The sequence below is a fragment of the Tachypleus tridentatus genome, chromosome 9, assembly GCF_004210375.1.
Source record: "Tachypleus tridentatus isolate NWPU-2018 chromosome 9, ASM421037v1, whole genome shotgun sequence".
NCBI classification, from domain to species: domain Eukaryota; kingdom Metazoa; phylum Arthropoda; class Merostomata; order Xiphosura; family Limulidae; genus Tachypleus; species Tachypleus tridentatus.
In genome coordinates this window covers 104,352,136-104,367,979 of record NC_134833.1, presented here as the reverse complement: position 1 = coordinate 104,367,979, position 15,844 = coordinate 104,352,136, and the positions used below count along the sequence as shown (strand labels likewise).

General features: G+C 31.1%; 1 protein-coding gene across 1 annotated transcript in view; it reads left to right on the top strand.

Moving 5' to 3' along the window:
• Positions 1–10,429, top strand: part of LOC143227212 (uncharacterized) — an 83,745-nt gene extending 73,316 nt beyond the window's left edge. The window contains exons 22-23 of the mRNA XM_076458701.1: positions 5,381–5,695; positions 10,292–10,429. Coding sequence (XP_076314816.1) covers positions 5,381–5,622 — 242 coding nt within the window. The 3' untranslated portion in view covers positions 5,623–5,695; positions 10,292–10,429. The remainder of the gene's footprint in view (positions 1–5,380; positions 5,696–10,291) is intronic.
• The last annotated feature ends 5,415 nt before the right edge of the window (positions 10,430–15,844 follow it).

Below are 15,844 nucleotides of genomic sequence, written 5' to 3'. Positions count from 1 at the left end.
ACATCACGGTCTTCATCAAGATATCCATCTATAAATAGCAACCTTTACTGACAGTATCTCAACCTATCATTCTGATAGTAAACTCTAGGGATATCTACAGAAAGCGGGACCGATGGTTTATAAAGATTTTACCTGGAGGTGGAAAGTAACACTGAAAATCTACGGTGGTGAAACTGTTTGTGACTAGTAAATCTTTGTACACTCCGATCAATAAGAAACATGTATTTCCAACTAGAATAGCTCAAGAAGTAGAATTGGTGATAACTTTTATAAATAAGTTGTGTTCGTTCTTTCTTATTAGTATGATAACCTTTAATAGCTGCATTACAGATATATTACACAAAACATGATCAAATTTTTCAATTCAACAGGCAGTTTAATCTACATCAAATGTTAACTTTCCACGATAGAATTAATGAAATTATGTGTGATCATTTCTACAACTGTAAATTGTTTCTTTTGTTGTACAGTACTGGCATTTAGGAGTTATTAATTAAAGGCTGACGCTTACAGTTAGTTACATGCTACTTATCTCATAAGTTCAATATCTCTCATTATTTATTGTTAATGGACAGCATTAAATATAAACCATTATTGGTATTTCATTCAAATTACGCATTAGCAACAGAAACGTCTGATTAAATTTATGCATCCATACAAAGTACATGTCAGCTTTAATACATGAAGACAGTTGCTGGCAATATAAGAGAATTTAGCTACAAACTTTCGATGTGATGATATAGAAATGGTTATAAATTTCTTACTAATATCGATCATTCCTTCACCAATTTAATATTCAAAATCAATGGACAGTTCAATTGTGTCTATTTTGCGACTGTGAAACTTCAGTTTTGTGCATGTTAATTTACACTTTCCTTATCTTGATGTTACGATAGCATCATTTATATGTTGAAGCATCAGTCTAAACTTGTAAAGGTGGATTTTAATGTGTGACAAAAAATAAATTTTATCCACATACATGATGCACTACTCTAATTGCACTACTTGAAGTATAAGATTTAGTAGACTTTAAAGTCACAAACGTGTTCAGACAACAAGTGATATGAAATAAAATACGTATGATCTTTCACAAGAGCTGAAAAGCAGTCTCAAATCTACTTTCCTTCCCTTGTCAGTAGACATAAACTGGATAGTATACTACATATGGATATATTCTAAAAGTTCAAGGATTCGTTGTTTCTCATAAAAAAGACACGAGTGTCACAATGTTCTCTTGTCCGAAGTCCACACATAACCTAAAAAATATCTTCTCGTCTATTTAGATATTTTAGAGAAAATCTCATTTAGACCGTTTTATTTACATTTAAGCGTTATAAATTTTAAGACAATCTCGTGTGTATTTTAAATTATTAATATATTAATAAGCTAATTATGAGAAATTCTATTAGTAATAAAGACCAAGTCATCTGCAAAACCTGCTATTTCTCCACATAAACATGCTTTCACAGAAGGTGTTTAAATATATTGAAAATATTAATGGCCCTAATATTGATGATTGAGGTAATCCAGTGGTTAAATTCATTCCATCACTTATCATACTATATATTTAACTGTTTTCTATTCGATGTGTATATGATCTAAAATAATTTAAACCTATAGCGAGTATTCCAAATTTATAAAGTTCTTTTTAGTTAACGTTTTTGCGAGATCATGTCAAAAAGTTTATATGTAGAAAAAAGTTTTCTGCTTCTTTTAATTTCGCCCAAAGCTACTCGAGGGCTATCTGCGCTAGCCGTCTCTAATTTAGCAGTGTAAGACTAGAAGGAACGGAGCTAGTCATCACCACCCACCGCCATCTCTTGGGCTACTCTTTTACCAACGAATAGCGGGATTGATCGTCACATTATATCGCCCCCACGGCTCGGAGGGCGAGTATGTTTGGTGCGACCGAGATTCGAACCCGCAACCCTCGGATTACGAGTCGAACGCCTTATCACGCTTGGCCATGCCAAGCCTGTAGAAAAAGAGCACATGTTTTTGTTAACATTAACTGATTGATTTAATTTATTAACCATTGTAATTGGTGCATCTTCTGTATTCCTGTTTTCACGATACCACATTGGTAAGTTGAAAAAAAAAAGATTGAACAAAGATTTTTATTATCTCTTCTTAAAATATTCTCATGAATCTTTGATATACCTGCTAATAATGGAAACTTTATGTAATTATTTAAATAATATTTATTTTTTCTTTACGTTTTCACATAATAACAGCAATTTTAAAAATATTTGGGAAAAGTACTTTTTCCATTGACATATAGGTCTGGCATGGCCAAGTGGTTCAGGTACTCGACTTGTTATTTACAATAAAGACCAGTCATCTGCAAAACTTGCTATTTCTCAATTAACCTTGCTTTCACAGGTTTGGGAGCATAAAAAGTGATGAACAATCCCACTATTTGTTAATGAAAGAGTAGCCGAAGAGTTGGGTGTGGATGGTGATAACTAGTTACCTTACCTCTAGTCTTACACTACTAAATAAGAGGCGGCTAGCGCAGATAGTCCTCGTGTAGCTTTGTGCGAAATTAAACAAAATACAAACCATTGACATAGAAGCTAAGTACGTTATTTCTGGTGTCGGTTTATCAATATTTTTAATATTTGTGATGCAACTACCTTTTTGTGTAACTTTTCAACTAACAAAATTAGGTATGTATATGTGTATATATATGTATATATATATATATACATATATAATTTCATATTATTACTTTTTATAATTTTTCCCGGACGATTTTTCGATTTTTTTATGTAATGCATAACGATTTTAAATGGTTAAATTTTAATTTTAATATAATTGAGTTTCGATATTTATCAAGTTTTTGATGTGTCGACAAGATTGATAAGAGAATTTTCTTTCTTAATCCAAATATATTGCAATATATAAACAACAATACAATTTATTGTAATGATTATTGCATATAATGTCCCTTATTGGCACAGCAGTGTATATCCAGACCCACACCACTGAAAATCAGGTTTTGATACCCGTGGTAGGCATAGTGCAGGTCGCTTTGTGCTTAATTCTAAACAAACAAACAAATAATGATTTACGTAGAGTAGTTTCACAAGCTTACAAACAATATTTAGACTTCCATCCAATTAGGAACTGAATATTTTATCGACGGTTTACGATAAGTGAACTATTTTGAGTCGATATCAGTGTAGTACACTTAACAGGTAGCTATCTAGTTATCTCTTCATACGCGAGTTTATGCCCGACGAAAATAAGTAATGTCGTCGTAAAAACACTAATATCTGAAGTTAATTCACTGAAGTTAAACGCATTGTAATGTTCGAAATCTATAAATGTTCCTGCACTAATATCTGTAGTTTTCCGACTGGTAAACGTTAAAAACGTTGTATCTTCTGAGGTTGCTAGTATATTAGCATTAGCAATGCCCGGCATCGCTAGGTGGGTTTAGGCATTCGACTCGTAATCCGAGGGTCGAGGGTTCGAATCCCCGTCGCATCAAACATGCTAGCCTTTTAGCCGTAGGGAGTTATAATGTGACGGTCAATCCCACCATTTGTTGGTAAAAGAGTAGCCTAAGAGGTTGGCGGTGGGTGTTGATGACTAGCTACTTTTCCTCTAGTTTTACACTGCTAAATGAGGGACGGCTAGCGCAGATAGCCATTGAGTGGCTTTGCGCGAATTTAAAAAAAAAACAAAAAAACTAGCAAACCAACAACATTATGTCTCTTGGTTGAGGTTTTTCGAAATTCTAATTTTTAACAGTATTCGAAGATACGCTAGTGCTTTCGTCAAACAAATATTGTTGATTCTTACACTTGAGAATCTTCTACAATTTTAGAGAATAGGCGGATCTTTTGTGATACACGTTTACTAGTATAACTTACATTTATTTCTAAATATATGTTAAACAGAAAAACAGAAATTAAAACAAGTATATAACAGTAAGCTCATTACAATATTCACCAGCTGTTGTAAGATACACTGAATAAGCATGTGTATTAGTTTTATTCCTTGTTTCATTTAATTAGTTTGTTATAATAATTTTACTTACAAGCTCCTTTGCAAAAATTATTAATTAACTTTAAGGTATTTAATAATTTTTACTTACAAGCTCCTTTGCAAAAAATTTTAATTAACTTTACAGGTATTTCATGTTGTTCAGAAATCTTAATGTGCTTATTTACTGTAATGCTTCCAAATATTTCAGTGCGTTGGGAGAGTTTCCACGTAATCTAATTTATTAATTCTTATTGTATGTTGCAATCTTAGCAAACCTAAGTCGCATTTGTAGTTTCTCTTAACAAACGTTAGAGAACATTGCTGGGTATGTATTTTTCACGTACGTTTGTTTAACTTGCCAGTGTAAATTGCGAAGTTATTCTAGAATCCATGGTTTTCAACTTTAAATTGAACTTTAGTGTTCGTCAAATTTTGCATAAAGTTGAATCCAAAGTGAAAGTTAGTAGCGATTGTGCTTTAGTTGTTCAGTTCTTATCTAAATGGTTTAGATTATCACTAACTTCATAGATTCAGCATATATCTGCTCCTAGTAATAATTTTTCTTAAATGTCTTTAGTACATAATTAAATTTTCTCAATTTTAAAACTACGTATGGATTAAGCTGCTTCGCCTCATCAACGCTCCGCGACGACGGTGCAAGTAATTGTTCAGCAGAAAAACTGCCTATGTACAAGGGGGGCATTTTCATTTTGAAAATGCCAAAAGATACGTGCGTCCTAATTGATTTATGTCATGTCCTAAAACGAGAATGTTCTGAAATCCCTAGACGTCTCTCACGTAGCTAATTAAATTAATTCAGATAAAAAGTTTACAGTTAAAGAACAGTAATTGTCGGGTTCTCTTTTCGGATTCCGTGGATCATTAATAGGTTATTATTAAATGTGCTTATCTTCAGAGTATTTTAATGATATTCTTTCTCACAACTTGATATAATTTTTTTCTATAAAACGTGTCGCAACTTTAGGTTTGTCGAGCAGCTAGTTCGTCACTATAACGACGAATTAAAACATTCAACAGCATCTTAAAAAATATCTTTACAATTTTTTTGCGAATATTGCTGTTGACCAACATGTTGGAGAAGTCAACATCTTGGTTATAAAACACGTTAATGTGTCAATTCTTTGTTGCTCTCGACCTTCCACTCATGTAATAATTTAAAGTGAAGATTTATTAAATGGATTGTTAATATCCAATCTTAAAATTATCATTCATTATAAGCATCAGTTGAAATAGAGAAAAGTATTTTGATCTTTAATATCAAGCTGTATGATAAAAATGTGTACTTTAGTACTATATATTAATATCAATTTAGGCTACTAAATATTGTTAATATATATATTTACAATCAATATCTTTATTCCAGTAATTGACGTAATAAGTCTGGAAGTTCTCAGCCAAGCAACACACATTGTAAGAACAAAAGAAGTCCCACTGGTGGTAAGAACAGGAGTATTATCTTTAGTTGTGCCATATAATCAAACCTTCTGCCTAAATGGATCAGGTTCCTATGACCCAAGCAAGGAGCAGGAACCAATGTATTATAGATGGATGTGTTCTCTTAAAACGGATTGGCGTGTTATATCAGAAGAGAAGGCAGTATGTTGAGATTAGAACAAACTCTTACAGATATTTTCTCTTCTGTACTTTGTATTGATGGAGGTGCCCTTTTACCACAAGAGTGAGTGAGATATTTCATAATATTTTATGCATAAGACAAAATATGTTTAAGAATTCTTTATAAAGAATTACTGTCAAATGCATTTGAACATTTTATAGTTTCATTTATTTATCTTTATGATGATTTTATAGTTCTATATAACCAATATTTCCTCTTGAATATCACTAAGGCTTGGAAGTAGTTTTTTACTTACAAATAAAAATGTTATTTTATTTGGTTTATTAAGATAATATAATACATTCTTCAGGTGTGTTCCACTTTTTACCTGTAATTTTAATTTTTGTATTATTTAAATGACTGGTAAATATTCTAAAGATAACTAGATGCTTTTAGAATGAAATTGATTAGAAATTTTATATTCCTGAAACTTTCACTACAGACGTTATGGATCATGAGAATCCTGTAAACATATCATTCTTAGAAGTGAGCATTTACTTAGTGTTAAGAGTTGAGGAATGGAAAAAAGAATTTGTAATAAGGAAGTATGAAACCCAAACATTTAGTTTGTCATTCTAGATTCAGGAGATCCTGTATATGGTCCAAATGATATCAAAACTCTTGAGTCAACTACTGTATAAGAATGTTTGCTACAAGTAAAAATCTTTTCATGAGAAAACGTGATATGCAACTTGATACACTCTATAAAAACTATCTTATAAAGTGCGAAGAAGCTTACATGGCATTGTTAGTTTATGTATTTAATATGAATTACAGGAAAGTTTTTTTATAAAGTAAGTGTTAAAAGTACGTCTGAAGCATTAAATTCAGATTCATAAATGTTTTGGCTTACAAAAGAAATTTTGTCTCTCATGGTTCGAAGATACATTTAAATGGTTATAACGTTAAAATACCGATTGGATTTCTCTTGCTGTGCAGAATGCGATCATGTGGAAAACTACACTAGAAATATTAGTATTAATTGTAAAAGCCTTATTTTATTAGGTTTCAGAGAATGAGAAATTGTTTAACTTTTACATCTAAAAACTGATACACTTGATAAAGACAACTATCTAATTGAAAATTCATCTTTGAAAGTGGAAATAAAATAACTTGTTTTATACATAAATATGCTAATATTGTACCATATTAAATTACGTGTATTACAACTAGTATAGATTTGTGGTAATTTAAACATTTAATTTTTATCATCATATAATGCATCATCAGTCCCTATAACTCTCGATAAGAATATAAATATATCTCTACGAAAACAAGATAAATGTAGTGGTCTTGTTATTTTGGTTTGGAAACATAAGGAACTTACCCTTATTTTAAGAATTCATGAAATATTTCTTTGTTTAAAATAATAAATAATAACAACAGGAATTCTACTTTAAAGTTTACTATTACTCTGGTTTGGGATGTTTTACCGCCGAATGTTCTTAACCTTCTCAATTTGTTTGTCGATTTCGATTTCTTTATACCCTCTCTGTAACAGAGTTAGTTTTAGATTCTTACTGTGTTTTTTGTAATTTGTTGCTCCCCGCTAGTACAGCGGTATGTCTTCGGATTTACAACGCTAAAATCAGGGGTTCGATTCCCCTCGGTGGGCTGAGCATATAGCCTTTGTGGCTTTGCTAAAAAGAAAACACACAAGTAATTTGTTATATCTGAGCATATTTTTTTTATTCTAATAATTTGACTGCAGATAATATTTCGTTTAGTGTGAGAAGGGTGACAGCTTTTATAGTGACGATACTGTAGTCTGCTTGTAGGCTTTCTGTACAAGTCTGATTTTAAAATACAATTTTTTAGAGAAACTGTTACGTCAAGGAAGTTAGTCTGTGAAGGCAAATAATCGCAAGTAAACTTGATTGTTTTGTGAAAGGAGTTTCCAAGTGTGACAAATTCTTTAAGAGATTGAAGGTCGGCTGTCTAAATGAAAAATATGTCGCCTATGTAACGTTTCTGTGTTTGAGGTTTCACAGGGTTGAGTTGTAAAAGCTAGTTTTCAATATGACCTGTAAAGTTATTGGCATAATTGGGAGCCATTTTGATACTCGTTGAAGTTCTGTTAACTTGAATGTAGTGTTCGTTGTTAAATTCTCAGTTGTTCAAAGTTAGAACTAGGCTGGCAAGATCGGTTATTATTTGAGATTCTGATGGGTTTAAGATGTTTAATACGGACTTTGAAGTTTCTAACCATTAATCACGTGGGATGTTGGTATAAAATGGAAGAAACATCCATCGTGCAAAGACTATTTTGTGGTAATTACCCGTCATTGTTAATATCTTCTATGATGTTGAGAAAGTGGGTAGTATCCTTCATGTAAGAGTCGAGGGTACAGAGAATACTTTTTATGTGTTGGTCAACAAAAGCAGACAGCTTTTGAGAAGACATGTTTATATTAAAAATTATGAGTCGACCAGTATTGTTTGGTTTGTGTATTTTGGGTAAGAGATAAAATTTACCTGGAGAAGTTTCTCTGAGTACCAAATACTGAAAGGTTTCTTTTTGATTTTATTGTCTTTGAGGAGTGCTTTAAGTTTATCAGTTATAGTTTTAATAAACTGAGTCAAGCTTTTAGAATAATTTAAATATGCTCAGATGAAACAAATTGCAGAAAACACACTAAGGATCTAAACTAACGATGTTACAGAGAGGGTATAAAGAAATCGCAATCGATAAACAAATTGAGAAGGCTAACAATTTTCGGCGGAAAAATATCCTAACTCCTCTTTTAAGTTATTTTAAATCAGTCGAATAAGAAACAAAGTTATGTGTGGACATAACACAACTTGAAGGGTTAGTATCTTTATAAAGGATTCTTAAACATATTTTGTTTTGTCAGGTAATGTGTAATTTACGGGTTTTTAAAAATATAAAATCAATATTGGCAACCATAATCACAGTTTATATGTATTTTTATTTTAAGAATAAATAAAGAGACCCAACATGGCCAAGTACTTAAAGCACTCGACTTATAATCTGAGGGTCGCGGGTTTGAATCCCCGTCGTACCAAACATGCTAGTTCTTTCAGCCGTGGAGGCGTTATAAAATGACGATCAATCCCCCTATTCATTCGTAAAAGAGTAACCCAAGAATTGGCGTTGGATGGTGATGACTTCATGTCTACTCTCGAGTCTTACATTGCTAAATTAGGGACGGCTAGTGCAGATAGCCCTCATACAGCTTTGCATGAAATTCAAAACAAAGAAACAAATTTCAAAAACATATGGCTATAATTTCGTTGTTAATTATTATATAAACATTCTTCATTCAGCCAGAACTTTCACGCTGAGGTACACAAATTATTTTTGTTGCTTAATTATTGAAAATTAATCTTGAATGAAACAAAAATGATCTTTGTGTTTCCGAGATTGATAATAAAATCTAATGTAATTCTGATGTTTAACTTACTGATTTTACTGATTTCGTTGAAACACTGCGCAAACAAAAAGAATATTTCATATATACTTCATACTGCTGCTTCATTTGCTATTTTAAACTTACATGAAAGTACGTTTTGGAAGATATTTCAACAATAAATATAATACGTAAAGACATTGTAAAACCACAAACTTGTTGTACATATTTATCAAAGACGAAGCTCTCAGAGTCGTGTTATTTTTGTTTTATATTGTTTTTGTTTGTATGTTTTTTAATTGTATTTTATTGAAATCTCATTTTAATAAACCTGAGTAGAGCGGTATTAAAGTTGTGAAAGTAGAAGCGTTGAAGAATTACAATGTTGATGAGCAGTTAGTTTATTGAGGAAGCAGAATACAAATTTTGGAATCAGTTTCCCATTTCTTTCAACTCCAGAATACTCATTCAAGAGAACTACAGTTCAGTGTTAATAAGCATAGAACCATCTTATCCTATGCTGGGAAAAACAAAAATATTTTTGGGGAGTAAGCTCTCGTATAAATAAGTGTAGGTATGTTATTTTTAAACGCATTTTCGAAACTATGTTTTGTTATACAAAACACTAAGTAAAACCCAACATTGTTTTTAGAATGTATGAAAATTTCGTATAGGATCGCAACTATTAACCTATCTGACCACGAGACACCAAAATCCAATGTACTACATTCTTTGTGAATTTCTTAAACATTTATATATTTTGTCTTATAATGAAATTTTCTACAACATATTGTCCCGTTTTCTGTGATCCAAATTGGTCTGATGTTTAGTTAACTGTTTTGTCGTCAAACAAATGCTTTCTGTGGTGATAGGAAAGAGCAGAACGTTGAACAAGCTGTGTGCTTCTTTACTGAATGAATATCAAGCGAATAATAAGTTTTACGACTGTTGACACGTAGTACAAAAATTATTATGATAAGTATAATAGTTTCGAAAAATTATTTTTAGAAACAACTACGTGTCTAGTGCACGAAAGAACATTATTCAACAGTGTCTTTACTGCATATATATATACATTGTGATATTGTGTTGAGGTTTATTGATAAAGAACAATGTACATTCAATATATTTTTCTGGCTTGTGTTCACTTGTGTTCGTTTGCTTTTATTACTCGTTCAAATCGATTTTATAAAAATAAGCTTTTTTATTGCCTGAACTATATATTTTCTTTCAAATTTCCACTTGATTGTGACATTAGCTTCTCTAATATTTTTCCTTCTACTTCTAGATACAACTTTACTTTAGTAATAAAAAAAGGCACTAGAACAGGTGCTGCGAGTGTTCCTGTCAAAGTGGTTGGTGATAAGAATGTTCCATTTCTTGCATTTGATGATATTACTATCCGTGGTGTACAATTGGATCCAGCTCGAGATTTTCATATCAACTTTTTGATCGATCCGAGAATACCTTATGTGAAAATAAGTTGTACAAAAAAATTAGGTAAGAAATGAAAAAAAAAACATAACTTTTTGAAAAAGTGAGTAAAATTAGAAAGACAAACTTTATTTTTAAGCTGGATATTAATTGGTAATTATGTTCTATCATGCAGGTGTGTTTTTCATAACAAAGCCACATCAGGCTATTTGCTGTGTCTACCAAATGGAAACGAACCCCTTATTTTAGCGTTTTAAATCCATAATCTTGCTACTGTCCCATCAGGGGAACTGCTCTATCATATGGTTTACGTTGTGTACTACCTTTTGAATGCCTGAAGTTGTAATATTACATTTTAGATATGTTCACTGTATATATCTAACTTTAAGTTTTATCGTAGACAAAATCATATCCTCAACTTGTTTGTTATGTTGTATAGCTAGTACACTTAATACCTTTTTACATAAAAATAGTTAAAATAATCAAGTAGTTCTGAAAGTGAATTTGCCATATTTATTAACATCATTGTGTGTTTTGTGATGGTTAAATCTAACAACACAATAGTGCTTCATGACATGTGATGTAGGTGCAGTAAGTTTAATAGTTATCTTTGGTTTGAGGTGTAGGATAGAAAAATAAATATATAGACTGAAATCGCTGTCACGGTGACTAGAGACTAAACTTTTCAGGTAACTATAAACATAGATGAAAAGTATCGTTATGAGGAATGTTGCATAATTGAGTAATTTTATTCTAGCTTTTGTAAGTAAAAATTTAGATTTCATCTACCTAGCTATACTCACTGCCAGATTAATGTTTAGTTTCTTCTAAGTAATTAACGTGCTCTAATCGGAAACTAATGTTAATCAAAATGTTCAAATATATTCATTATAAATTTATCAAACATAATACTTTCTTATGCTAACCTAACTAACCTTAGTAAATGAAGTTGTTTTTGTGTCATTACAAATTGGTGAATGAGGAATATTTTGTGATTTTATTGTTTTCATGAAACCTCAAACTGCAATAATTCTTTCATTAAAATATCTAGTTCCTCTGATAACCAACTATGTTAAAATACAATGTTATGTATTATTTTTACACGTACACAAATGACAGTTACGGGTGGTGTTCAGGAAATGTAACAGATTTTGAACAAGTCCACTCGAAGCCTAACTAAAGGTCAAAGGATAAAGGATATTCATCGGCTACACTTTCTTCGATATGAATCCCTGTTTGAAACACATTATAACTATTATGGATAATTTGAAGGGACTAGTGTAGTAATATTTGTGGAATAGCGAAAAATTCAATCAAATAACTATAAATAAAACAATTTTCCTAAACAAAACAAATATAAATGATTTGTACAGTGATAATAATCACATGATTGTAAATTTGACAAATACTCAGCGCAAAGTATGCTATAAACAATCTGGGACAAATTGAAATACGTTTGCTGTCCCACGGAAGTACAGCAACACAACTGGCATTTGTAAAACACATACAATGCATCTAATAAGACCATTTTGTCAAGAATAAGAAAATCATATTTATACGAGTAGAGGAATAACATATATAAACCATATAGTCAAATTAGTGAAACAATAAGACTGTCGTTTAAATAATTGTTTAACTAGCACCTTTTAGAACACATAATTGAATCTAGACAATTAATGATGTAATAACTTGTTAAGATACCCTATTATGAACTCATAGTCCTATTTAACTTCTGTCTGTCATCATGGAGGCCTAGTAATGAACCCTCCGGTTTCACTTGCGCGTCATCGTCCTCTGGTGTTTTACGTAACACTTATGTCACCCTCAAATGTAGAAATAAGTTTCATATTACGTAATAGTTATGTAACTCTCAGGTGTCATTCTTTGATTTCCTCTCACTTAGCGATCCCTACTGAGATCGTGTCCGTTGGATGCAGGGCATTCTGCATAACTAATAATGTTGAAAAGATACATTATCCAACTAAGAAGCAAGACAATCATAATAATTTCGAATAAAAACCACAAATAATAAGAACATTAAATCTGGCAACATTTTAAAATAAAACCAGTAGAAGAAGACCACGCTGTAGTTTAACAACTATCACTTTCTCCTGTATTTATTTCAGTTATTAAAATATTTTGCTCAAAAACAATTTTAATAAACTGATGTGAGTGCTTAAATAGAAATTATTATTCTGTTCAATTTTATACGGCAATCGCGTTTTGTTCCGTGTTGAGACATTTATTTATCGTGAAGCTAGAAAATAACTTAATGTTCTTAATAAACTTTTTACAAAAGTCTCTTAGGAGGAACCACATTCCTGTAAGATCCCTTCCTGAAATTGACGGTAAATTTCTGAAATATGTAATGACAGACTGAGGTAACTACCAGAAATAAATTACGTTCACTACAGCAAACGTTATCACCGTTCGATGATGTTATTTTTTATTAAACATAAAGCAACACAAGTTATTTGTGATTTACTCACTACGGGTATCTAAACCCGGTTTGTAGCAGCATAACTTCCGAGACATACTGCTGTGCCACAAGGGATCTCGACATTCGAATATGTTTTCTAAAAATACAAAAATCCAACAATTCAAACTATATTTTCTTTCTACAACATTCATGGCTACAATAATGTTATTTTATTGAGATAATTGTCTTATAATTTCTTTCTTTCAATTAGCCTCTCGCTGAAATTTCGGTGTAGATACCTTTGTATTTCGTGGGTTTAACAACAATCAACTCTTGTCTGAAATATGTTTTTTATTACATGTTTTTCTCAAAAGTTGATGTGGCTTTAAATGTTACATACAAATTTACATCTTTCAGTATCCATAATTTCGAAATGATAGACTAGAGGAAAAATAATCTGTCAATATCACACACCGTCAATTCTCGTGCTGCTTTGTTTCAAAGAATATTTGGAAAGTTAATGAAAAAAGGTTCATTCTTTCTCAGCCATATTGTCAATGGTACATAGTGTTCTACAGAATAAAGTTCTGGAATCTCTAGAAATGGCTTTAAATTCAGTTAATTATTTTCTGTTCTAGTAATTAAATACAAATTTAATATTTATATTAACTAAGTAATTAATCTAGCCAGACAAGTTTCTTTCGTAAATAACTTTCAATTCAAGAATAAATATTACAATAAGCAATGAAAGTATTCTAGGTGTCAGATAATTTGCAGCTTTATTATTCTAAGACGAACAAATGCCGCTAGAAAGAAACTACGTGAAAAACATGGATTGTAAAAAGTTCAATGATAACATGTTTGTTCTGTTACATATCATAATTTGTCTCCGATTTATTATATTTAATATGTTAACGTATTACTATGGGAAATAAAAGAACATATGAAATTGAACGTAATGGTTAATTAGATATTAATATGTATCGAATTTACGATATTTAACAACACGATGAATATGCACGATTTTCTTTTTCAAACAAATATATATTTTACATACAAATAAAAAATACACTTTATAATAACGGTTATTACTAATAGTTATTACAAATGATGGTTTATGTACAAGCTTTATAAACTTACAAACAGTACAGATTATCATATCGTATTTCATCAACGATTCACGACGAGCAAATTAAATCTGAGTTTATTGTTGCACCTCGCTTAAGCTACCTAATTGATCAGGCTTACATCGCTGACTTTTCCCAGCGAAAATATTTAGGGTCTTTGTATTAATGATAACGTCCGAAGGTAATTCACTGAATTTGAACGAGTTGTAGTGTTCGAAATCTATAAACGTTCCTGGTCCAATTCTGTCGTTTTCCGATTCGTAGGCGTTAATTACAATTATAGATTCCTACGCCTATAGTGCACAAACCGTAGCTGTCCAATAATAACAATACTTGTCACTCGGCGCGTTGGTTTGTGTTTGTCAGTCACGCGAGACTCTAAAACCCTAATCAAAATTGGCTTGCAACAAAACTGTTACTTACTAGCATCATACACACATCTAGTACATTGTTGATTCTTACGTGCAAAGACGTTCAATAAATTTGAAGAACAAACAGGACTTCCACAACACACAGTCAAGAGTATATGTCACATGCAAAAAAGAAAATTATATAGAAACAAGTGTGGACACTAAAATAAATTTACTTCCTAAATTCGTTAGAACTGGGAGATCTAATAGTCGATCCTTTAAAAATGTTCTTTTCATACTTGCTACGTGACATCAGAACTCTAAGTTGACTACCCTTTCTTATACACTCAAACTTGTATGTACGTTTTAGTTCTCTCTTTTGATACATATTGAAAAAAAAATCCAAATTATTTCACCAGTAAAGCTGCTCAAAGTGAAATATGTATAACTACTAATCAAGATATGAGAATATTAAAAAAATATTGACACTGTAGAATAGAATTTTAAAAAAAAATCTGATGCAAATATGATAGAAATAATCTACAAAAAACGTAAATTTATTTTTAAAGAACGCAAGCAGGAAAATGCAAAAACCTTAAAAGGAACCTTATTTTAGTTACCTCTAACCTAAACTCGAAAAATTAATGTTGGAGAGTGATAAACTGTGGTAATGAATAATTAAATTAATATACAAATCATTTCTTTTGCTTTTACTTAGTGTTATATCTGTCCTTTATACGGGAACTTCCAAGCACAATTTAAACTTTTACATAGTTTCAAAGTTTTAACTAGAAAGCAATTAAAACGATGTTCATCATTTGTTATTCAAAATTAGGTTCAATTTCAAATGATTATTTAAATAAGCACAGTGAAATGAATAAGAAAATATGTTTAGGATAAGAGCTTTCTTTTACAAATATTCTCAGCATAAAGAAACTGCAGCTTTAGTTTTATATAAACTTTATTTCTAATGAAATGTATAACAAACATATTGCAGAAAAATAAGAAAATGGACAACAGTCACACATTACTCTTACTGTAACGAAACACGTTTATATAATTTAATTATAACAGTTTTCGTGGTTTTCCCAATTTTGTTTTAATATGTTCATTTGTTTACGTCTATCACATGAGTTGAACTTTCACTTAGTAAGTTACTACTTATATGTTTAGTAGTACAGTTTTAAAGTTTAATTAGGTTTTGTACCCTCCTTGGTGCTTCAGCGTTTATAATGCTAAAATGTGGTTTGGAAGAACACAGATAATTTTCTACTATGTAGCTTTATGCTTAAAACAATCAAACACTGGGATTACTCTAATCTTATTTGAAGTGTGTTTCTGTTTCCTCAAAAAATCACTTACTGCATCTACATTACGTGAGGATTTGTAAACATTATTTGAACAAGCTTAAACTGATTCCTAGTTTTTGATATAAACTTAGAACACTAATAACTGGACAAGCTAAAACTATTCCAACTATAAATGATATCTGAAGAAGGATGGTGGCTTTG